We start from the raw sequence: 24,067 nt of genomic DNA on the forward strand, positions 1-24,067 counted from the left end.
TAGTAACTGACTCTTCCACCCTGGGAAAAAGCTTCTGACTATCCACTCTGTCCATGCCGCTCATAACTTTGTAAACCTCCGTCCCTCCACCTCCGTCATTCCAGTGAAAACAATCCGAGTTTATCCAATCTCTCCTCATAGCTAATACCCTCCAGACCAGGCAACATCCTGGTAAACCTCTTCTGTACCCTCTCCAAAGCCTCCACGTCCTTCTGGTAGTGTGGCGACCAGAATTGTATGCAATATTCCAAGTGTGGCCTAACTAAGGTTCTGTATAGCTGCAGCATGACTTGCCAATTTTTATACTCTATGCCCCGACCAATGAAGGCAAGCATGCCATATGCCTTCTTGACTACCTTATCCACCTGCGTTGCCACTTTCAGTGACCTGTGGACCTGTACGCCCAGATCTCTCTGCCTGTCAATACTCCTAAGGGTTCTGCCATTTATTTATTTTTATTTATTTAGAGATACAGCACAGAAACAGGCCCTTCAGCCCACCAAGTCTGTGCCGACCAACAACCACCCATTTATACTAATCCAACATCAACCCCATATTCTCTACCACATCCCCACCATTCTCCTACCACCTACCTACACTACGGGCAATTTACAATGGTCAATTTACCTATCAACCTGCAAGTCTTTGGAGGTGGGAGGAAACCGGAGCACCCGGCGGAAACCCACGCAGACACAGGGAGAACTTGCAAACTCCGCACAGGCAGTACCCAGAACTGAACCCGGGTCGCTGGAGCTGTGAGGCTGCGGTGCTAACCACTGCGCCGCCCACCGATATGCATGGATTTGCAGTGACATGTTGATGGCATTTATTTCAGTATAAGTCAGCAGCAGAAAATTAAGATTGTGTAAAGAAGAAAGAGCTGAAAGAGGCTAGATTAACAGATGAGTGGCAAGACATTTTGATGAGGCAAGATAATTCCAAAAAGGAAATTTGCAAAACAAAATAAACCTACGCGCATCTTCTGACAATTAACTAAAACATCATTTGTAGAAGTCTGAAAACAAGCTCCATCCATCCGACAGGGATCCACAGTGAGTTGCAAGATGTGCTGTTTATGTAGGTGAAAGTGGCCAGGTATCAAATAGCTGACAAAGCCACAGATCTGTTACGAGATCAGCTGCAGGACATCTACACGTTAAGTAACAGGAACTTATTATAGATGAACCGATTGTCTCAAATATTGTTCGGTTGCGATGAGGAGCTGTACCTGAAACATTAACTTTATTCTATTCTCCACACATACGGACATATGAATTAGGAGCAGGAGGAGGTCACTCCGCCCCTCGAGCCTGCTCCGCCATTTAATAAGATCAGGGCTGATCTGATTGTAATTTCGACTCCACATTCCTGCCTACCCAATAACCTTTCACCCCCTTGCTTATCTAGAATCTATTTACCTTCGCCTTAAAAGTATTTCAAGACTCTGCTTCCACTGCCTTTTGAGGAAGAGTGTTCCAAAGACTCATGACCCTCTGAGAGAAAAAATCTCTCCTCGTCTCTGTCTTAAATGGGCGACCCCTTATTTTTAAACAATGACCCCGAGTTCTAGATTCTCCCACAAGAAGAAACATCCTTTCCACATTCAGCCTGTCAAGACCCCTCAGGATCTTATATGTTTCAATCAAGTCTCTTCTTACACTTCTAAACTCCAGCAAATACAAGCCAAGCCTGTCCAACCTTTCCTCAGAAGACAACTCGCCCATTCCAGGTATTAGTCTAGTAAGCCTTCGCTGAACTGCTTCCAAGGCATTTACATCCTTCCTTAAATAAAGAGACCACTACTGTACACAGTACTCCAGATGTGATCTCACCAATGCCCTGTATAACTGAAGCATAACCTCCCTACTTTTGCTTTCAATTCCCCTCACAATAAACGATAACATTCTATTAGCTTTCCTAATTACCTGCTGAAGCTGCATACTAACCTTTTGCGATTCATGCACTGTAACACTCAGTTCCCTCTGCATCTCAGAGCTCTGCAATCTCTTACCATTTAGATAATAAGCTTATTTTTTATTCTTCCTGCCAAAATGGACAATTTCACATTTTCCCACATTATACTCCATTTGCCAGATCTTTGCCCACTCACTTAACCTATCTATATCCCTTTGTAACCTCCTTATGTCCTCTTCACAACTTACTTTCCTACCTATCTTTGTGTCATCAGCAAATTTAGCAACCCATACCTTCGGTCCCTTCATCCAAGTCATTTATATAAATTGTAAAAAGTTGAGGCCCCAGCACTGATCCCTGTGGCAAACCGCTCATTACATCTTGCCAACCAGAAAATGATCCATTTATACCTACTCTCTGTTACCTGCTAGCTAGCCAATCTTCTATCCACGCCAAAATGTTACCCCCTACACCATGAGCTTTCACTTTCTGCAATAACCTTTCATGTGGCACATTATGAAATGCCTTCTGGAATCTAAGTACAGTACGTCCACTGGTTCCCCTTTATTCACAGCACATGTTACTTCTTCAAAGAATTCCAATAAATTGGTTAAACATGATTTCCCTTTCACAAAACCATGTTGACTCAGCCTGAGTACCTTTAATTTTTCTAACTGCCCTGCTACAACGTCTTTCATAATAGCTTCTAACATTTTCCCTACGGCAGTTGTTAAGCTAACTGGCCTGTACTTTCCTGCTTTCTGTCTCCCTCCCTTTTTGAATAAAGGAGCTACATTCACTATTTTCCAATCTAATGGAACATTCCATGAATCTAGGGAATTTTGGAAAATTAAAACCAACACATCAACTATCGCTCTAGCCACTTATTTTAAGACCCTAAGATGAAGTCCATCAGAACCTGGGGTCTTGTCAGCCCGCAGCTTCAACAATTTGCTCAGTACCACTTCCCTGGTGATTGTAATTTTCTTGAGTTCCTCCCTCCCTTCCATTTCCTGATTTACAGCTATTTCTGGGACATTACTTGTATCCTCTATGGTGACGACCGATGCAAAATACCTGTTCAATTCATCTGCCATCTCCTTATTATCCTTGATTAATTCCCCAGAGTCACTTTCCATAGGACCAACGCTAACTTTGTTAACTCTTCTTTGTTAAATATCTATAGAAACTCTTAGTCTTTGTTTTTACATTTCTAGCCAGCTTTCTCTTGTACTCTAATTTTTCCCTCCTTATTAATCTTTTAATCGTGCTTTGCTGCTTTTTATATTCTGTCCAATCTTCTGACCTGCCACCCAACTCTGCACAATTATAGGCTTTTTCTTTAAGTTTGATAAAATCTTTAACTTTTTTAGTTAACCATGAATAGTGGGCCCTCCCCTTGGAATTTTTCATTCTCATTGGAATGCATCTATTCTGTGTATTCTGAAATATCCCCTTAAATGTCTGCCACTGCATCTCTATTGACCTATCCCTTAACCTACTTTGCCAGTTCAGTTTGGTTTGTTTTGTTTTCATGCCCTCATAATTGCCCTTATTTACATTTAAAATACATGGGAGAGAACCCACTCTTCTCTCCCTCAAACTGAATGTAAAATTCAATCATATTCCGATTACTGCTGCCTAGGGGTGCCTTAACTATGAGATCATGAATTAATCCTATCTCGTTGCACAATACCAGGTCTAGTATAGCCTGCTCTCTGGTTGGCTCCAGAACATATTGTTCTAAGAAACTATCCTGAAGACATTCTATGAACTCCTCATCGAGGGTACCTTTGCCCATCTGATTTTTCAAGTCTGTACGTAGATTAAAATCCCCCATGATTATCGCTGTACCTTTCTGACAGGCTCCCATTATTTCTTCCTTTATACCCCGTCCTACCGTGTGGTTACTGTTATGGGGCCTGTACACCACTCCCAAAAGTGACTTCTTGCCTTTATCATTTCTCATCTCTACCCAAAGCGCTTCTACATTCTGGTTTCCTGAACTTAGGTCATCCCTCTCTATTGTGCTAACACCATCATTAGTTAACAGACCCACCCCTCCACCTTTTCCTAGCTTCTTGTCCTTACTAGATATCATATACCCTTCAATATTCAGGTCCGAATCTGTCATCCTGTAGCCATGTCTCTACAATGGCTATCAGATCGTACTTATTTATTTCTATTTGCGCTTTCAGTTCATCGGTTTTATTTCAAATGCTACGTGCATTCAGATACAGAGCCTTTAATTTTGTTCTTTTATTATTTTTGTAACCTCTAGCCCTTGTCTGCTGACTTACTCTTCGATTTGTACTCACTGTCCCTTCCTGTCATGGTCTGTTTATCTTTTCCCATATTAATACCTTTCTCTCTTGCCTTGTCTCTACTCTTTGATTTACCACATCTTGCCAAATTTGATCTCTTACCCCCACTATTTAGTTTAAAACCCCCTCTACTTCCCTACATGCTATTTGGTCTACATTTTCTGTTTTTGTACTACAATTAGCTTTGCAATTTTCTTGGCACAGGGTAGAGGGAACAATTGTGGACCTAACCAGGAATGCTTGATCAGGTTGGTTCAGAGATCTTTACATCTAACCTGTGCTACACTGCCCTGGGACACTTGCTGTTGGCATGGAAGTGCTCAAAGTGAAGTGTGTGATTCTCCACCTCTGACGTCCTTCACCTTGGTAAACGTTCACCAAAATATACAAATTTTAAAGAAATTGAGATTTTAAAAAATCTAAGAAAGTTTGGAGGAAAATGCAAAACATCATGAAATGCCGGAGTGCTGAGAGAGAGAGATAGGAATGAGAGACAGATATCTGAGAGGTTTTTTTTTGTATGACAAGGGGGCCTTTATTCCTCAGGCCCCCTTTCTTTACATAATTATCTGGGAGTGAATGAGAACAAGTGACATGGAGAGGCAGAGGGAGCGCCAGACATGGAACTGTGCGAAAGAGACACGTGGGAATGAAAGTCAGACATGGGAGAGAAAAAGAGATATGGGTGAGGGAGAAAAAGAGAGAAAGACAGGAGTAAGAACACAAGAGTGAGAGACACGTGAGCGACAAGAAAGTAAGAGGAGGCACAAGAGAGGGGGAAACGTGGGATACAGAGTTACATTCAGATAAGAGACATTCACATTTACATTCGGCCTGATTTTACGCTCCACTGCAGCTAATGAAGCGGGGGTCAGTTAGCTCAGTTGGCTAGACGGCTAGTGTGAAATGCAGAGACGCCAACAGCGAATGTTCAATCCATGTACTGGCTGTGGTAGTTCATGGAGGCCTGCCTCCTCGCCTTGTCCCATGCTTGAGGAGTGGTGATCCTCAAGCTATACATCACCAACTGCCTCTCTCTAATGGGGAGAGATGCCTATGGTCCTTTGGGAGTATGACTAGAGCAGCTAATGAAGAATAAAATGGGGCTGGGAATAAAACAAGAGTCTGACTCAAATCTGTTCCGATCCAGCCAGAGAGATTAGATTACAATTACACCTATAGTGAGAGGCACAAGCGAAAAATGAAATGCATGAGATTAAGAAGCACAAAAAAGAGAAATATGAAACTGAGACGCACAGGAAAACAAGAGAGAAATGTGAGACAGAAACTGATGTGAAAGAGATAAAGAAGACACAGAGAGAGAAAACATACAAAACAACTTTCCTGAAATAAATGACTAAAGCACAAAACATCAGTGAAGATAAAAAACTTTAAAAGTTAGATAATTACAAAAAAAACACAGAGCAAATAACAAAAGCAACCCTCCTGCTTTTGATGGAAGGCTTATTAACAGACTGACCACAAAATACTGTGAGAAATCTACAATCATTTCAATATAATTATGACAAATAAGTTTATGGAGTTGAACTCACCCCCTGGATCCAAAGTAGCCATCAGTGTCAGGAAACGCAGAGCAGTACTGTCTGAAATAACAGTTCAGTGGTGAGGCAAAACACTCAAACGTCACGCCAAATTGTTTGTTCAGAGCTTCAAACACAGATACTGGCAGAGCCCCCTGCAAGCCAGTGCCTTCGTGTGCCCCAACACCAAACATGGACTGAAACAAAACAGATACTGCACTGTAAAATCCTTATACTATCAATGTTAGCCTGCATTATTTACTGATAATAAGCTGTAGTCAATTACAAGCTTTGAAACTTACTGCTGTGTAGTTACAGGAAAACACCACAATAAGCAACTTTCTCAGAATAGTACAGATGGTCTTGCAATGCTGCTTTAACAATACTCAGCAATACAAATAGCCATAAAACCAGTGTTACAAAATAGAGTTACTACTGAAGTGGCACATTTTTCTTGTAACCCTATTTCTTTGTTTTACAGGTCTTTTTGCAACAAGTATATTACACAGCCAACTTTTCCCAAAATCTTCAGAGAGCCCTGTTCTGCAGATGGTGTGGAATGCCTTCATGAGATCTACAAAAGAAAGATAAAGGAGTATACTCTGTTCCCTACACTTCTCTTGTAGCTGGCGTATGGAGAAGATCATGTCCACAGTAGACTGGCTGACACAGAAACCACACTGGTCTTCCAGGTACACTCGGTCTGCAAGTAAATGGAGTCTTTTAAGTATAACCCTAGGAAAGCCCTTCCCCGTGATACTAAGAAGTGAGAAGCCCCTGTAGCTGTTGCAGTCTCCTCAGTCACCTTTGTTTTTGTATATTGTGATGGTTTTGGTGTCAAGCATCTCTTGTGGAACAGAGCCTACTTTCCAGCAGAGAAGGAGGAGGTCATAAAGGTGTGGCAGCAATACATGGTGCTGTCCACCGAAGCTCCTCAGTCTCATCTGCTCCTTCCATGACAACATGTATTGCACTGTATAGTTTGATGGTTCCACCTCCGGCCATTTTGGAGTGAAAAATGGAGTGAAACAGGTTGTGTGCTAGCCCCCAATCTGTTTGACATCTTCTTCTCCATGCTCCTGACCTTCACCTTCCTTGCAGATATGGAAGGAGTCCACTTGCACAGTAGGTCAGACAGCAAGCTCAACAATCTATCAAGATTGAAAGCGAAGACAAAAACACATTGCATCCTGATCAAAGAACTCCTCGACGCTGATGATACTGGACTAGTCGCTCACACAGAAACTCAGCTACAAAGACTCATGGACTGTCTCTCCCATGCCTGTAACTTGTGCTCCTCGACTATAAGTGTCAAGAAAATAATGGTCATGGAGCAAGGTGTTGCATCTATGCCCCTGATCACACTAAATAGCACCCCACTAGAAGTGGTTAGTAAATTCTGCTACCTTGGGTCCACAGTGACAGACAATCTGTCCCTTGAAGCAGAGCTCGATACACACATTGGGAAAGCAGCTACCACCTTTGGCCGACTTGTGAAATGCACATGTGATAACACCAAGCTGACCCTTAGGACCAAGCTAATGGTTTATAAGGCCAGTATTCTCAGAACCTCGCTGTATGGCTGTGAAACATGGGCAACCTACAGCTACCAGGAAAAGCAGCTCAATAATTTCCATCGTCACTGTCTGAGGTGCATTGTGGGTATATCCTGGCTGGACAAAATCACAAACGTGGCAGTCCTCTCAAAAGCAGAGCTCCCAAGTGTGTTGGCAGTAATCAAATAGAGCCAGCTTTGGTGGATTGGACTCACCTACAGAATGGAAGATGGTCGCACACCCAAGGACCTTCTGTATGGTGAGGTAGCTAGGGCCAGACGACCAGTGGGGCACCCAAAACTCTGCTTCAAGGATGCTGGCAAGTATGACATGAAGGCCCTAAATGTCGACTGTCGCACCTGGGAGTCACTAGTTGGTGAAAAAGGGAAATGGCGACACATCCTGTGAACTGGCATGCACCAACATGACAACCAGTGACTACAGCGGCTTGGCAACAGGTGCCAACATCAAAAACAAAAACTCACAGCATCAATTAGCAGCTTCACGTGCCATACTTGTGGCAGGACCTGCCTCTCAAGGATTGGCCTTCACAACCATCAACAAAGGTGCACAAGAGAAGACACCCCACCTAAAAGGATTGTTTGCTGCGTGTCCATCATCTTTCGTAGATAGAAGGATGCCAACCATATTACAGAGACCCAGATTCCTCGGGCTGAATTTTACAGGCCCCCTGAGACGGGTTTGGAGGCAGGCGGGCGGGGGGGAGGGGGGGGCATAGAATTGCAATGGGAGGTGGGGGTGAGGTGCAGAGGGCCCGTTGTCTCCTCATCGCAACCCAATTTTGTCGGGAGTGGGTAAGGCCTATGACAGCCTTCCCACCCGGAGGCCAATTGCGACCCATAAGTGTCCTATTAAGAGCCACTTAAGGGCCTCTTCCTCCTGCTGCTGGGACAAATCAAATGAGACAACCTTCCTGTGAACATGGTGGGGGGGCCCTCCTCTGTGGGCAATCTGTGGCCCACGGAGGGCCCCTGCTAGCAAACAAAAAACCTCCCAGTACCCACCTCCCCCTGTACTCAACGCCCACCTTCCCCCCGCCCATCACTGGGGCTTTCCAGACTGGTTCCGGACACCCCGCCTCACTTACCGGAGGTCTGGGGTTTCCAGCACTTGGCCTGAATCCAAGGCCTCTGTATTACCAGCTATGGCCACTGCTCTCAATGGCGCTGCTGATACCGCTGAGCTACAGCCCTGTGATTGGCTGGCAGCCCTCGGAGGTGGCATCCCCATCTTTAAAGGGACGGGGATCCTGGCGACGGGCTGTTAATTGGCCCAGTGCCATAGAATCGCTTCAGGGGGCCTCCAGCTGGCCGAGGCAGAATTCTCCCCACCTTTTCGGCCTGGTACCAGGAGCCCTGCAATGGGCGGAATATTCTGCCTGAGTTGTCAGCTTGAAAACAGAAAATAATGGGTATAGTTTCACAGTTACAAACAAGCACTACGTTCATTGCAAGGGGCTCCTGCACTGTCAGGGACTATTACAATGCAAGGAGCCATTGCCCTGCCAGGGCTATTGCACTGCACAGGGCTACTGCATTGCAAGGGGGTATTGCATGCACAGGACTCCAGCATGGACTTGACTGGCTGAATGGCCTCATTCTGTGCCGTAATAACTCCAGGAAAGTCAAGGATGAATGTTTTTCCGTGGTTTGTCACATCAAATATTGGGGCAGGACTCCCCCAGAGTCTTTTGCCTCAATATCGTGCAGGAACAGAATGGACTTAAGTTAAAGTCTGTGGAACTCTCAGCCAATATGTTGGGATGACAGACCCACTATAAAACTAACGCCAGAAATTTCAGGATTGGGGCATTTACATATTATGGGCAGGCCATTTCTGGTGCCAGTCTCAGGTGGGTGGTGGTTCTAGTTGTAAACAAACACTTTGAATGTCCTTGGTTGTATCTGTGCATATTAGAAGTTGGAAAAGAGACAGCAGAGGTCCAATTACATATATATATAAAATCATTAGAAAAAGAAACCATGGTAAAGGACTGATCAACAGCTAACGTGATCCCCTTATATAAAAAGGGAAAATCAAGTCCAGTAAACTGCAGATCAATTAGTCGAATGTAGGTAATGGAAAAGATAACTGAATCCTCACTCAAAGATGTAACAGAAAACAAATCTAGAAACTGGAAATATAATAAAGAGTAGTCAGCACGAATTCTAAAAAGGTCATGCTTGACCAACCTTATTGAAGTCTTTTAAGTGGTAACAGACAAAAGTAATGGATTTCTAAAAGGTTCAATAATAGAAGACTGTGACTTTAAGATCAGAATATGTGGAGGCAGGGACAAGTAGCAGAATGAATAGAAAGCTGGCTACAAAACAGAACAGAAAGCAGGGTTAAAGGTAGTTATTCCAATTGGCCAAATGTGGGAAGTGGTGTCCCATCAAGATTGGTGCTGGCACCACATTAACGATCTGAACTTGGTCATCAGAAGTACTATTCCAAAATTTGCAGCTGATTGGAAATTGGAGGTATAATTAATACTGAGAAAAGAATGTGACAGAATACAGGAAGACATTAATAATTTGCAGATGGAAGTGGAATTGGTAAATGAACTTCAATATTGCCAAGTGTGAGGTGGTACATTCTGATAGGAAGAATAAGGAAACTACACACGCCTTGGAAAATAAAGCTGTGAAATTTGGCTCCGTAGTGCTGCTGGTGCCAATGCTATGGAAGCCCGAAATACTGAAAATGACAGCCATAATGCTTCCAGTGCAGCCTGATGGAAAGGGTGCTGGCACGGGGATGCTCTGCATGTACTGTGGAAGCATGCAGAGTGAGCGGATCGTGAAGTCAAACAGCATGTAACATTGATTTGGCACCCAATCTGTCATTTTGGACCTTGCAGATCCTGTTAATGTCCTCTCTTAAACCTTCCCAGCTGAACGTGCATTCAGCTGCATGAGGGACCACCCACCCCACCAGTGCTATTCAAAGGGATCACCATTCAACTTTCAGGTGTGGTGCTTTTGACATTATTTTGCTACTGCAGAGTGGAAGTACTGTGTTGAGTGTTATTGGAGGAGTTGGTAAAAATTCTTAGATTTACAAGGGAATGGTGCAGGACTCTGACAAGAAGGTCAGAGGAGTTGGGAGGCCTGTCAGGTGAAAGCCTGCCTGCAGTGACGGGGGCTATAGCTGTAGTTCCTCTTGGGCTGCAGCATGACTTGGAGATGCAGCAAAGACAGGAATCTTAATACTGTAGATGCTGGAAATCTGAAATAAAAACAGAAAGTGCTGGAAATACTCAGCAGGTCTGGCAGCATCTGTGGAGACAGAAGCAGAGTTAACGTTTCAGGTCTGTGACCTTTCATCAGAACTTTCTTTTGCACTTCTCAGAGATTTGCCTACATATTTGCTCTTCCATCTCCCCGTGACTGTTCAGGGGTCTGTAGTACACTCCCAGTAGTGTGACAGCCCCCTTTTTGTTCCTTAGCTCGATCCATATAGACTCATTTGATGGTCCTTCTAACATATCATCCCTCCTCACAGCTATAATTATTTCTTCAATCAAAATTGCCACTCCCCCTCCTTTCATACCCCCTCTCTATCACGCCTGAAAGCCCTGCAACCAGGAACGTTGAGCTGCCATTCCTGTCCCTCTTTAAGTCACATTTCTGTAATAGCTATGATATCATACCTGCTGCATTTCTATCTGTGCCCTCAACTCAACTGCTTTATTTGCTATACTCCTTGCATTGAAGTATATACCCTTGAGCACTGCCAAACTCTTTTTAAAAATGTTCTAACCTTTGTTTCCTCTGCCTTCCAGACTCATTCACAAATTTTCTGTTGAGTGTGCAGACAGTCAGCAATGTGTTTTGTGGTGGGCTGCGAGTTACAATCATATTGATGTGAAGGCAGCATGAAGTTTGGAGCAGGAGAGGCAGACATTGCTTCTTTAATAATTTTGCCCCGAGAGGTTAACTGATCGGCCCCTGGCACCCACTGTACTGCATACAGATCCTCAGCCAGGTGTACAGATGTCATTCTTTATTCCAAGTTGGCAACAGTGAGACTCCAAGTAATAATACCTTTGAAATATAACACAATTGAGCAGCTATCTTTCTATTTGAAGCACCACACTGTGAAATGTTAATGGTGCCCTGCTAGCTATCGGTGGTTGCACCGGTACTGGATTCAATGCCCAGGATAAGTTCATGTTGTGGACAATGGAAGAGGGTTAGAAGTCACTGTTAACAAAGTTAATGAGATGCTGGGAAAGACTTTCAATGGTTGAGAATATCCCACTGAAGTTGTCCTTAAGGAAGCCTGAGGAGAGGGATGGGGCTCTGACATATACCTTGTTTATTTTCAAACAGCAACAATTTGAACATTGGTGTCAGTGGTTCAAATCTATGTGGGAATTGTCTCCCATCCTTGACGCTCTTTCTGATCCAGTTGTTTGTGTATCAAGCTGGTTCCCAAGATTTCGCTACGCCAAATTTGTCTTTAAACAGCCTGGTAGCGAGAATGGCCTTCCAATAAATGAGTTGTCATACTCTCATGCCAAGGGGGGCGAGGTAGGTAGGCTTCAAACCGTAAAGACAGGCATCGTGAGAGGCAGCTGCAGTGACAATCTGTGGTATTTTTACACAAATGTGAAAATCCAGTCCAATTAGGGGAACCATTACTCAAGCTGTATTAATAAAAAAATGACATCCCCAACTGCACAATCAAACAAACTTTGATTGAAATTTCAATGGAAATGCCTCCCTACATATGTTACAGCTGCAAGAGAACATTTGGAGCTCTCGTTAACAGCCAATGAACATTAATTACAAACTTCGTGCAGGAAACAGGAGAGAAATCAACTTCAGACAATGGGAGGAAAAGCTAAGTAAGTGCCCCAGAAAATGGCTTCATATTGTGTAAAGAGCACCCAGAGTATAGTGGTAACAACATGCCTATGTGTGGACCTTAAACCACTGACAGAATAAACGTTTCTCACTGTACTGAAACAGGTTTGCTGCTCACCTGGTATCTCCTGAGTAAGCACCAGACTCTGGTCAAGAACTTTTCAAACCGCGCGTCATCAATACAACTGTACTTATAGAGCTGATCCTAAAAAAGACAGGACAAAGTACTTTTAATAACCAGATAATTTTTCTGTTGATTTAATTCAAGAACATCCATCAAGGTGGCACAAGGGAACTACTGGAATTGGAAGCCTTCCTTAAAGTCCTGCGCTACAGCTGTAGCCTCACTAGATTAGATGGGAATGTGATTTGGAGATTGGGATAGAAGAGTACAACGCCCCGCAGTGTAGTGAGTGCAGCTTTGCTGAAATTGTCCGAAAATGTCTAATTATTTATTCTCCCAACATGTTTGTCAGTGAATTCTGCTCCGTGCTGTAGGTTCATATTGAACAGAAATTAGGTCATAGTTGCTTGCACATATCACTTAGAATGAATTCACCTTGTTAGTCGGGTCCAGATTTAAACCCAAGCCTCCAAACTAAATGAACAGTGTAAAAACCAGGGGTAAAAGTGTCTAACTCAATGAACTAACCAGTCCACCAACAAAAAAATGAGCGTTTTAACCTGTCTGTCTGGGCTGGATTTTCATGCGGGTCTCACTGACTTGTAAGGAAAATATTTTACCTAGCCAGTCCCCAGAAGAGTAAGGAGATGTGCATCCTGTGTCTTGGCTAGAGTCTAACTCAGGCCATATAGCAGGTCATGCGCTTGGATAATTTGCCACCAAATACAAATAATATTTTATCAATATTGTACATCATTGCTTGAGAATCACAAGAGAGGGCAATAAAAATAAGAACATACAAAGAAAGAATGCTGATATTCAGCTTTAAACAAACAATTTGAATATACTCAAAAGGGCAAAAGATACTTCCTCTAAAGGGGATTCTAATTTTTGTCCCCACAATCTTCATTTGAAGAGAAGTTCTAGCATAATGCCTCTTTGTTACTTTACATAACTAGTGGCGTGAAATCTGTAGTCACAGGCCTGATTTCCATTGATTTGTCATTATTTCAACTTATGGACTGGACAAGTCTGGTCGTTAGATTGGAGTAGGTTAAACAAATTATTTATTTATTCAAGAACCAGTGCTTCAGTACTGGCTCTCTATAGTGCCTCAGTATTGATTTTTGACTGTCTACAGTACTTCAGCTTTGGTCTTTGACTCGTCAGTGCTTCAATATTGGTTCTTAACTTTCAATAGTGCCTCATTGCTGTTAGGTAGGGACTGGACAGAAGCTGGTTGTATTTCATGGCACATTTGCTGTAGCACCAGAAGGAGGAGGCAGCAACTTAATGGGGCAGAAAAGCCCTATAGACTTTTACCCCCACCAACTTAAACATGCTTTCCATTGTCTTCATTTCTCACTGTTTTACTGCCCACCTTCAGGCGAATAGTGGATGAAAATCTTGCCCAATGTCTTATAAATATCAGTGATTCTTGACAATGCAGCCAGCCGCTGACGCCATCAGACTGCGCCAAGCTGTGCGCATGCGCAAACAGGCTCCTGCTCTCTGCGCGTGCGCTGCGTTCCACATTGCCAGGACTGGTTGCCGCATGCACAGATGATGTGTTCGCGTAACGTGGGGAGAGAGTGGATGAAGACCTTGGGTGGCGGCGGGTGCGCTCTTCTCCCCACCACCCCGCCTGCTCTCTACCCCCCCCCCCCCACTCGCTGTCTCCCTCACGCTCTCTCTCCACCCCACCCCGCTCACTCTCTCCGCCCCCTCCCCACCCCCGCCCGCTGGCTAGCTCTCTCCCCCTCCCGCTCGCCGTCTCCCTCACGCTCTCTCCCCACCCCACCCCGCTCACTCTCTCCGCCCCCTCCCCCCCCGCCCGCTGGCTAGCTCTCTCCCCCTCCCGCTCGCTGTCTCCCTTACGCTCTCTCCCCACCCCACCCCGCTCGCTCTCTCCTCTCCACCCCCCCCCCCACCCGCTGGCTAGCGCTCTCCCCCCCGCCCGCTCGCTGTCTCCCTCACGCTCTCCCCCCAACTGCCCGCTCGCTCTCTCCTCTCCCCCCGCTGGATAGCTCTCTTCCCCCCCCCGCCTGCTTGCCCGCTACCCTCCCGCCCGTTCTCTCCCCCCCAGCCCGCTCCCCCCGCGCTCTCCTCGCCAGCCTGATCCCCCCCCCCCCGCTCTCTCTCCTCCCGACCGCTCGCGCGCTCTCTCCCCCCGCCCGCCCGCTCACTCACTACCCTCCCGCCCGTTCTCTCCTCCCCAGCCCGCTCCCCGCCAGCCTGATCCCCCCCCCGCTCTCTCCCCTCCCGACCGCTCGCTCTCTCCCCCATTGTGTGCTGCCATGGGTTTACGCTGCCTTTGTGTGATTATTTGAGCAGCGCCATCTTTAGTCCTGGCAGCTGCCTGAACGTCGCAGACTGACATTTTAGTGGCGCAGGCCGTCTTTGCGCATGTGCTAGTGCATCGCCATCTAGTGGTTGCATTGTCAGCAAACACAGCAATAAATATAGCACTGATCAGGGTTGAACAAAACACCTGATACCATAAATTAGTCAATGAAAATGGCACAAGTCCTCTCTGTCCTCCCAGTTCTTTGGATAGGAGTTGCACTCTGGAAGGAAGATTAAGCAGGCAACATACTGCTTGGATAATCAGCATCTACATGGGGTACAAGAGCAGAGGGATCTAGGGGTACAGATACAGAAATCACTAAAAGTAGCGACGCAGGTTAACATGGCTATTAAAAGCAAACAAAGCGCTAGGGTTCATTTCTAGAGGCATAGAATTGAAATTCAGAGAAGGTATGTTAGACCACACTGTGAATATTGGCTGCAGTTCTGGTCTTCATATTACAAAATAGGATATACAGGCACTGGAAGAGATGAAAGAAAGATTCACCAGAACTTTTGGGAAAATGCTGGAGTCCATTATTAAGGAAGAAATAGCAGGACATTTAGAAAAACATAATGCAATCAAACAGAGCCAACATGTTTTTATGAAAGGGAAATCCATGTTTGATAAATTTATTAGATTTCTTTGAGAATATAACAAGCAGAGTGGATAAAGGGGAACCAGGAGATGTAGTGTATTTGGATTTTTAGAAGGCGCTTGATGAGGTGTCACATAAAAGGTTATTGCACAAAATAGGAGCTCAGGGTATTGTGGGTAATGTGTTGGCGTGGACTGAGGATTGGCTAACACACAGAAGGCAGAGAGTGGGATCAATGGGTCTTTTTCAGGTTGGAAAGCCATAACTAGTGGGGTGCCACAAGGATCGGTCTTAGGGCCTCAACTATTTACTATCTATATTAATGACTTGAAGGAAGGGACAGAGTGTAGCGTATCTAAATTTGCTGATGATACAAAAATAGGTGGGAAGGCATGTTGTGATGAGGACACAAAGAATCTGCAAAGGGATATAAAAACAATCATCTGTGGAGAGAGAAGCAGACGGAACTGAAGGGTCACTGACCCGAAATGTTAACTCTGCTTCTCTCTCCACAGATGCTGCCAGACCTGCTGAGTATTTCCAGCATTTCTTGTTTTTATTTCAGATTTCCAGCATCCGCAGTATTTTGCTTTTATTGCAAAGGGATATAGATAGGTTAAGTGAGTGGGCAAAAACTTGGCAGATGGAGTTCAATGTGGGGAAGTGTGAGATCATCCACTTTGGTAGGAAGAATAAAAAGGCAAATTATTATTTAGATGGAGAAAGACTACAAAATACTGCAGTTCAGAGGGATCTGGGTGTTCTTGTACATGAAACACAAAAAGTTAGCATGCAGGTGCACCAAGTAATCAGGAAGGCAAATGGAATTTTGGCCTTCATTGCTAGGGGTTTAGAGTTTAAAAATAGGGAAGTCTTGTTACAACTGTACAGGGAGTTGTTGAGCCTACACCTGGAGTACTGCTTGCACTTTTGGTCCCCATATTTAAGGAAGGATGTACTACCATTGGAGGCAGTTCAGAAAAGGTTCACTAGGCTGATTCCTGGGATGAAGGGGTTGTCTTATCAAGAACGGCTAAACAGGTTAGGCCTTTATTCATTGGAGTTTAGAAGAATGAGGGGTGATTTTATTGAAACATGTAAGATTTTAAAGGGGCTCGACAGGGTGGATGTTGAGAATATGTTTCCACTGGTGGGGGAGTCTTGAATTAGGGGACATAGTTACAAAATAAGGGGGCACACATTTAAAACTGAGATACGAAGGAATTTCTTCTCTCAGAGGGTGGTAAATATCTGGAATTCTCTGCCTCAGAGAGTTGTGGAGGCTAGGTCACTAAATGCATTTAAGGAGGAGGTACGTAGATTTTTGAAATCTCGGGGAGTCGAGGATTATGCGGAGCAGGCTCGAAATAGGAGTTGAGGCCTGGGACAGATCAGCCATAATCTTATTAAATGGCGGTGCAGGCTTGAGAGGCTGAATGGTCTACTCCTGCTCCTATTTCTTATGTTCTTATGAACTGAGAGGTTATACTGATCAGAAAAGGCTGTACAGGCAGGGGCTCTTTTCTCTGGAAAAGTGAAGACTGAGGGATGATCTGATAGAGGTATTTAAAATTACTCAGGGATTAGGTAGAGAAGATGTTTCTATTCATGGGGGAGACCAAAATTAGGGGACATAAATATAAACAACCAATAAATACAATCGGGCATTCAGAAGAAACTTATTTAAGCAAAGTGTGGTAAGAATGCAAGTTGCTACCGCAAGGAGTCGTTGAGGCAAAAGACATTCCATACTCTCCCACCTTGCATGGCCAGACAAAAGAATAAATAAATGACTCACCAGTTTACTCAAATAGTTCCGGCTGATTTTTCTAACTTCTCCTTTATATCGTATACAGGCAACTTCATTCTCAAAGTGCAAATCAGCACGTGGGAGTGGGATTGTGGGAAAGGCGAGTCTCAAAGGGTAACAGTACACCAGCCTGTCCATCGCCGCCGGCCTCTCCACCTCTTCTGTGGGAAAGTAAACAGCAAGAGAGGTTCATAACTATCAGTTAGAAACCAGAGCAATGTTTGTAGAGAAAACTGAAACCTGAAATTAAAGGTACAATGCAGAATAACAGAGTTTTACAGCACAGGATGCTAGTCGGCTCCTCGTGTCTGTGCCGGTGAAAAAGAGCTATCCAGCCTAATCCCACTTTCCAGCTCTTGCTTGTAGCCTTGTAGGTTACAACCACGTGCCTCTAAATTTTTTTTTGCTTGTTTGCGGCCTATTCATTTAAGTGCGCGGGCTCTTTAATTTTATTTGTGCAGTCGTGCATGTGAGGTAACTTAGAAAGGATGACTTGTGCTGGACCTGCCTGGGAACTTTCAGGTTGTTGCGTCTGCCATCCAGTCACAAAAGCACCAATCTACCATTACTCTTTGCTTCATGTCACTAAATCAATTTTGGATCCAATTTTCCCTTGGATCCCATGGGCTTTTACTTTTCTGACCAGTCTGCCATATGGCACCTTGTCAAAAGCCTTGCTAAAATCCACGTAGACTACATCAAATGCTCCAATCTCCTCAAAAAATTCAATCAAGTTAGTTAGACACGACCTGCCCTTAACAAATCCATGCTGACTGTCCTCAATTAATCCATGCCTTTCTAAATGATTATTAATACTGTCCCCCAGAATTTTTTCCACTACTTGGTCCACTACCGAGATTAGGCTGACTGGCCTGTAATTATTCGGTCTATCCCTTTCTCCACAACGGTACAATGTTAACAGTCCTCCAGCACCACGCTTGTAGCCAAAGAGGATTGCTAAATGATAGTCAGAGCCTCTGCTATTTCCTCCCGTGCTTCCCTTATTACCCTGGGATACATTTTATCCTGGCTGGCAATTTATCAACTTTCAAAGATGCTAAACTCCTCAATATTTCCTCTCTACATTTATCCCATCCATTATTTCATGCTCCTCCTCAACTGCAACGTTTGCACTGCCTCCTCTTTTGTGAAGCCTGATGCAAAGTATTCATTAAGAGCCATGCCCACATCTTCCGCATCCACATGCAAGTTTCCTTTTTGGTCTCTAATGGACCCATTTCTTTCCTTAGTTATGCTCTTGCTCTTCATCTATTTATAAAACATCTTTGGGTCTTTCTTGATTTTGCTTGCCAATATTTTTTCATGCCCTCTCAGCTTTCATTTAATTTTTCATTTTACCCCTGCACTTCCCAAACTCTTGAGGCTTTCTGCTGTATTCAGCTCTCAATATCTAACATAAACTTCCCATTTTTGCCTCATCCTGCCCTGTATGTTCCTTGACATCCAGGGGGCTCCAGATTTGGGAGTCCAATCCTTTTTCCTTTGTAAGAACATATTTATTCTGAACCCTCACTATCTCGTCCTTGAATGCTTTCCACTGCTCTGACACTGATTTAACTTTAAGTAGCTGTTTCCAGTCCACTTTTGCCAAATCACAACTCAACTCAGTAAAATTGGCCTTTCCCAATTGAAAACTTTTACACCCAGTCTATCTTTGACCCTTTCCACAATTACCCTAAATCTAACTGCTGTCCCAATGATACACCTTCCCCCTGCACAGCTTCATGCCCTAAACTAAGTCTAGAACTGTCCCTTGTCTTGTGCTTGCTACATACTAGCTAAAAGAGGTGTAAAGTAAATGTGTACCCATGGAGAAGAAGGTTATAACCCAAATAGCTAAAAAGGAAAATTAAAAATAGGAAGAAAAACATGAACACTGTGAAAGATTCAGACCTAAAATGCACTAAACAAAGATTATTGCTTGTATTTAATCTCTACTGTTTAAAGTTTAGTAATTGTACAGATGTCATAAGGACATAAAAGAATGAACTGTAATGTAAATAATAGTAGCCATGCTCTTTTAACTGGTCACACGTTAGTCTAATACGATTTTGTTTAGTTTCCTTGTCCTGATCAACTCTGCATCTGTTCCCTTAATCTCCCTGTCCACTGTGTAAACTACAACCACCAGCGAAACAGTAACAATACCAATCAGTACCAGATCCTCAGAAGCCATCATAATGGTGTTTAATTTGCTATCTGCTAGTGCCCCATGCTCCCAATGTGGCTGCAAATTGGCCCAGGAACAGTGTAAGAAAACTAATGAAACCACCCGCTTACTGAGATGAGAGAATGCCAGCAGCTGAAAGAGTAGAATCATAGATTGGTTACAGCACAGAAGGCGACCATTTGGCCTGTTGCGTCTGTGCCAGCTCTCTGCAAGAGCAACTCACCTAACTTTTCCCTGTTGTCCTGCAAATTGTTACTCTTCAAATAATTGTCCAATTCTCTTTTGAAGGCCTCAATTGAATCTGCCTCCACTACACTCTCAGGCAGGGCATGCTAGATACTAATCACTCGCTGTGTAAAAAAGATCTTCCTTCATAAGATTTTCCTTCATGTTGCTGTTGTTTCTTTTGCCAATCACTCTAAATCGATGTCCTCTGGTTTTGGATCCATCAGCCAATGGGAACAGTTTCTCCCTATCTACGATGTCCAGACCCCTCATGATTTTGAACACCTCTATCAAATCTCCTCTTAATCTTCTCTTCTCCAAGGAGAACAGCTCAGCTTCTCCAATCAAGCCATGTAACTGAAGATCCTCAATCTTTTCTGCACCCTCTCTAATGTCTTAACATCCTTCCGAAAGTGTGTGCCCAGAACAGGACACAATACTCTTGTTGAGGCCGAACCAGAAGTTTTATACAGGTTTATCATAACTTTCTTGTTTTTGTACTCCATGCCCCTATTTATAAAGACCAGGATCCCATATGCTTTATTAACTGTTTTCTCAGCCTGTCCTGCAGCCTTCAATGATTTATGCACATAAATCCCCAGGTCCCTCTCCTCCTGCACCCCCTTCAGAATTGTACCCTTTAATTCATATTGCCTTTCCTTCTTCTTCCGACCAAAATGATTCACTTCACACTTTTCTGCATAAAATTTCATCTGTCACTTGTCTGCCCATTCCACCAGCCTGTCTACATCCCACTGAAATTTATCACTATCCTCCTCACAGTTCACATGAAAAAACATTAGCGGGCTAGATAAAGGAAAATCCTAAGGTGTTTTATAAGTATATTAAGGGCAAGAGGATAACCAGGAAAAGAGTAGGGCTCATTAGGGACCAATGTGGCAATCTGTGTGTGGAGCAGGAGGACGTAGGTGAGGTTTTGAATGATTACTTTTCATCTGTGTTCACTATGGAGAAGGACGATGTAGGGATAGAGATCAGGGAGAGGGATTGTGATATACTCGAAAAAATTAGCATTGAAAGGGAGGAGGCATTAGCGGTTTTAGCGGACATAAAAGTGGATAAATCCCCAGGCCCAGGTAAGATGTATCCCAGGCTGTTATATGAGGCAAGGGAGGAGATAACAGGGGCTCTGACACAAATTTTCAAATCCTCTCTGCCACAGGAGAGGTGCCAGAGGACTGGAGGACAGCGAATGTGGTACCATTATTCAAGACGGATAGCAGGGATAAACCAGGTAATTACAGGCCGGTGAGTCTAACATCAGTGGTAGGGAAACTATTGGAAAAAATTCTGAGAGACAGGATTAATCTCCACTTGGAGAGGCCGGGATTAATCAAGAATCGTCAGCATGGCTTTGTCAGGAGGAGATCGTGTCTAACAAGTTTGATTAAATTTTTCGAGGAGGTAACTAGATGTGTAGATGAAGGTAAAGCAGTTGATGTACTATACAAGGACTTCAGTAAGGCTTTTGATAAGGCATCACATAGGAGATTGGTTAAGAAGGTAAGAGCCCATGGGATCCAGGGCAATTTGGATCCAAAATTGGCTTAGTGGCAGGAGGCAGAGGGTGATGGTCAAGGGTTGTTTCTGTGATTGGAAGACTGTGACCAATGGTGTACCACAGGGATCGGTGCTGAGACCCTTGCTGTTTGTAGTGTACATTAATGACTTAGACGTGAATATAGGAGGTATGATTAGTAAGTTCTCAGATGACATGAAAAATGGTGGTGTCGTAGATAGGAGGAAAGCCTTAGATTACAGGACGATAGAGATGGGCTGGTAGGATGGACAGTGCAGTGGTGAATGGAATTTGAGAAGTGTGAGGTGTTGCATTTTAGGAGGACTAACAAGGCTAGGAATATACAATGGATGGTAGGACCATAGGAAGTACAGAGGGTCACAGGGACCTTGGTGTACTTGTCCATAGATCACTGACGGCAGCAGCACAGGTAGATAAGGTGGTTAGGAAGGCATGTGGGAGACTTGCCTTTATTAGCTGAGGCATAGAATATAAGAGCAGGGAGGTCATGATGAACCTGTATAAAACGCTAGTTAGGCCACAGCTGAGTACTGTGTACAGTTCTGGTCACCACACTATAGGAAGGATGTGATTGCACTGGAGAAGGTGCAGAGGAGATTCACCAGGATGTTGGAACCACTCAGCAGGTCTGGCAGCATCTGTGAAAAGAGAAGCAGAGTTAACGTTTCGGGTCAGTGACCCTTCTTCGGAAGAAGGGTCACTGACCCGAAACGTTAACTCTGCTTCTTCGGAAGAAGGGTCACTGACCCGAAACGTTAACTCTGCTTCTTCAGAAGAAGGGTCACTGACCCGAAACGTTAACTCTGCTTCTCTTTTCACAGATGCTGCCAGACCTGCTGAGTGGTTCCAGCATTTCTAGTTTTTATTTCAGATTTCCAGCATCCGCAGTATTTTGCTTTTATTCACCAGGATGTTGCCTGGGCTGGAGCATTTCAGCTATGAAGAGAGACTGAAAAGGCTAAGGTTGTTTTCCTTAGAACAGAGAAGGCTGAGGGGGGACCTGACTGAGGTATACAAAATTATGAGGGGCATAGATAGGGAGAAACTTTTTCCCTTAGTGGAGGTGTCAATATTCAGGGGACATAAATTTAAGGTAAGGGACAGGAGGTTTAGACGGGATTTGAGGAAAAATATTTTCACCCAGCGGTTGGCTGGAATCTGGAACAGACTGCCTGAAGGGGTGGTAAAGGCAGGAACCTTCACAACATTTAAGTAGTATTTAGATGAGCACTTGAAACGCCATAGCATACAAGGCTACGGGCCAAGTGCTGGAAAATGGGATTAGAATAGATAGGTGCTTGATGGCCGGCATGGACATAGTGGGCCGAAGGGCCTGTTTCTGTGCTGTCTAACTCTATGGCAGTGGCGGAGTGGTTAGCACCGCAGCCTCACAGCTCCAGCGACCCGGGTTCAGTTCTGGGTACTGTCTGTGTGGAGTTTGTAAGTTCTCCCTGTGACCGCGTAGGTTTCCGCCGGGTGCTCCGGTTTCCTCCCACAGCCAAAGACTTGCAGGTTGATTGTAAATTGCCCCTAGTATAGGTAGGTGGTAGGAGAATTGAGGGATGTAAGGGAATATGGGATTACTGCAGGATTAGTATAAATGGGTGGTTGTTGGTCGGCACAGACTTGGTGGGCCGAAGGGCCTGTTTCAGTGCTGTATCTCTCTATGACGCTATGACTGATGTAAGGCTAACAGGTCTGTAATTCCCTGTTTTCTCTCTCCCTCCCTTCTGAAATAGTGGGGTGACATTTGCGACCTTCCAATCTGCAGGAACCGCTCCAGAATCTATAGAATTTTGGAAGATGATCACCAATACATCCACTATCTCCATAGTTACCGCTTTCAACACTCTGGGATGTAGAAAGCAGGTCCTGGGGACTTATCAGCCTTCAGCTCATTAATTTCTCCAATACAACCTTCTTACTAATATTAATTTCCTTCAATTCTTCATTCTCTCCAACCCCTTGGATCTCTAATTCTGGGAAATTTCTTGTATCTTCCTCAGTGAAGACAGACACAAAGTAATCATTTAGCTTCTCTGCCATTTCTCCATTCCCCATTATAAATTCTCCTGACTCTGCCTTAAATGGACCCACATTTGTCTTAGCCAAACATTTCCTTTTTACGTTCTTGTAGAAGCTTTTACTGTCCCATTTTTTGCTAGCTTACATTCATATTCTATTTTCCCTTTATCAGTTTTTTGGTCCTCTTTTGCTGTATTCTAAAATCCTCCCAATCCTCAGGTTTGCTACTATTTCTGGCAACTTTATAGACCTTTTCTTTTAATCTTATACAATCCTTAACTTCCTTTGTTATCCACAGTTGACTGCCTTTACTTTTGGGGTTTTTGTGCCTTGAAGGAATGTATAGTTGCTGTAAACTATGTAATAATTCTTTAAAGACTATCCATTGTCCATGTACTGTCATATCTTTAATGTATTTTCCCAATCCACCTCAGCCAATTTGCCCCTCATACCTTCATAATTTCTTTGTTCAAATGTAACACCCTGGCTTAAAATTGATCCATCTCACTTTCAAACATAATATCGAGTAAGAACCAAAGCCTACAGGGTGAAAAAGTTAGAAAAAGCAAAGGAGCACCTTCTTCCCCTCCTCGCACAACTCCCTCAACTCATCAAACTCCTAGCACTCTGTTGAAGTTGCACTCAGTACTAAGTCGCACTGAGATGCCTGTAGTTATACGTTCTTAAACGAAAGAGACTTGCTTATCCCTAGGTACAGAAAATCCAGTTCAAGCTAGTTTCCTTAATTAACTAACTACAACTGCTCACCAGTGTATAGTGTATATATTCCTGCTTCGGCCACTGGATGCGATTTAGAATTTAAACAGTAACTTTCAGTTAAATGTTAAATACAAACAAAATTAGATTTTTAGAAAGAGATTAAGATTTCTTTAACTCACTGAACTCTCAGCACGCTGTTCAAGGTGCACTCAGTGCGGTGAAAGATAAACTAATGC

At 43.9% G+C, this 24,067-nt stretch overlaps 1 protein-coding gene across 3 annotated transcripts in view; it reads right to left on the reverse strand.

The window, feature by feature from the left end:
* Positions 1–24,067, reverse strand: part of pcif1 (phosphorylated CTD interacting factor 1) — a 256,458-nt gene that overhangs the window by 45,239 nt on the left and 187,152 nt on the right. For all 3 annotated transcript variants that reach the window (XR_010976541.1, XM_068048030.1, XM_068048029.1), the window contains exons 11-13: positions 17,098–17,270; positions 12,349–12,435; positions 5,792–5,976 (exon numbers count right to left, since the gene is read on the reverse strand). Coding sequence is in view for 2 of the 3 variants with exons in the window: in XM_068048030.1 (XP_067904131.1) it covers positions 5,792–5,976; positions 12,349–12,435; positions 17,098–17,270 (445 nt within the window). In the remaining variant the exon portion in view is untranslated. The remainder of the gene's footprint in view (positions 1–5,791; positions 5,977–12,348; positions 12,436–17,097; positions 17,271–24,067) is intronic.

This window comes from Heterodontus francisci, chromosome 16 (genome assembly GCF_036365525.1).
Source record: "Heterodontus francisci isolate sHetFra1 chromosome 16, sHetFra1.hap1, whole genome shotgun sequence".
Classification (NCBI taxonomy): Eukaryota; Metazoa; Chordata; class Chondrichthyes; order Heterodontiformes; family Heterodontidae; genus Heterodontus; species Heterodontus francisci.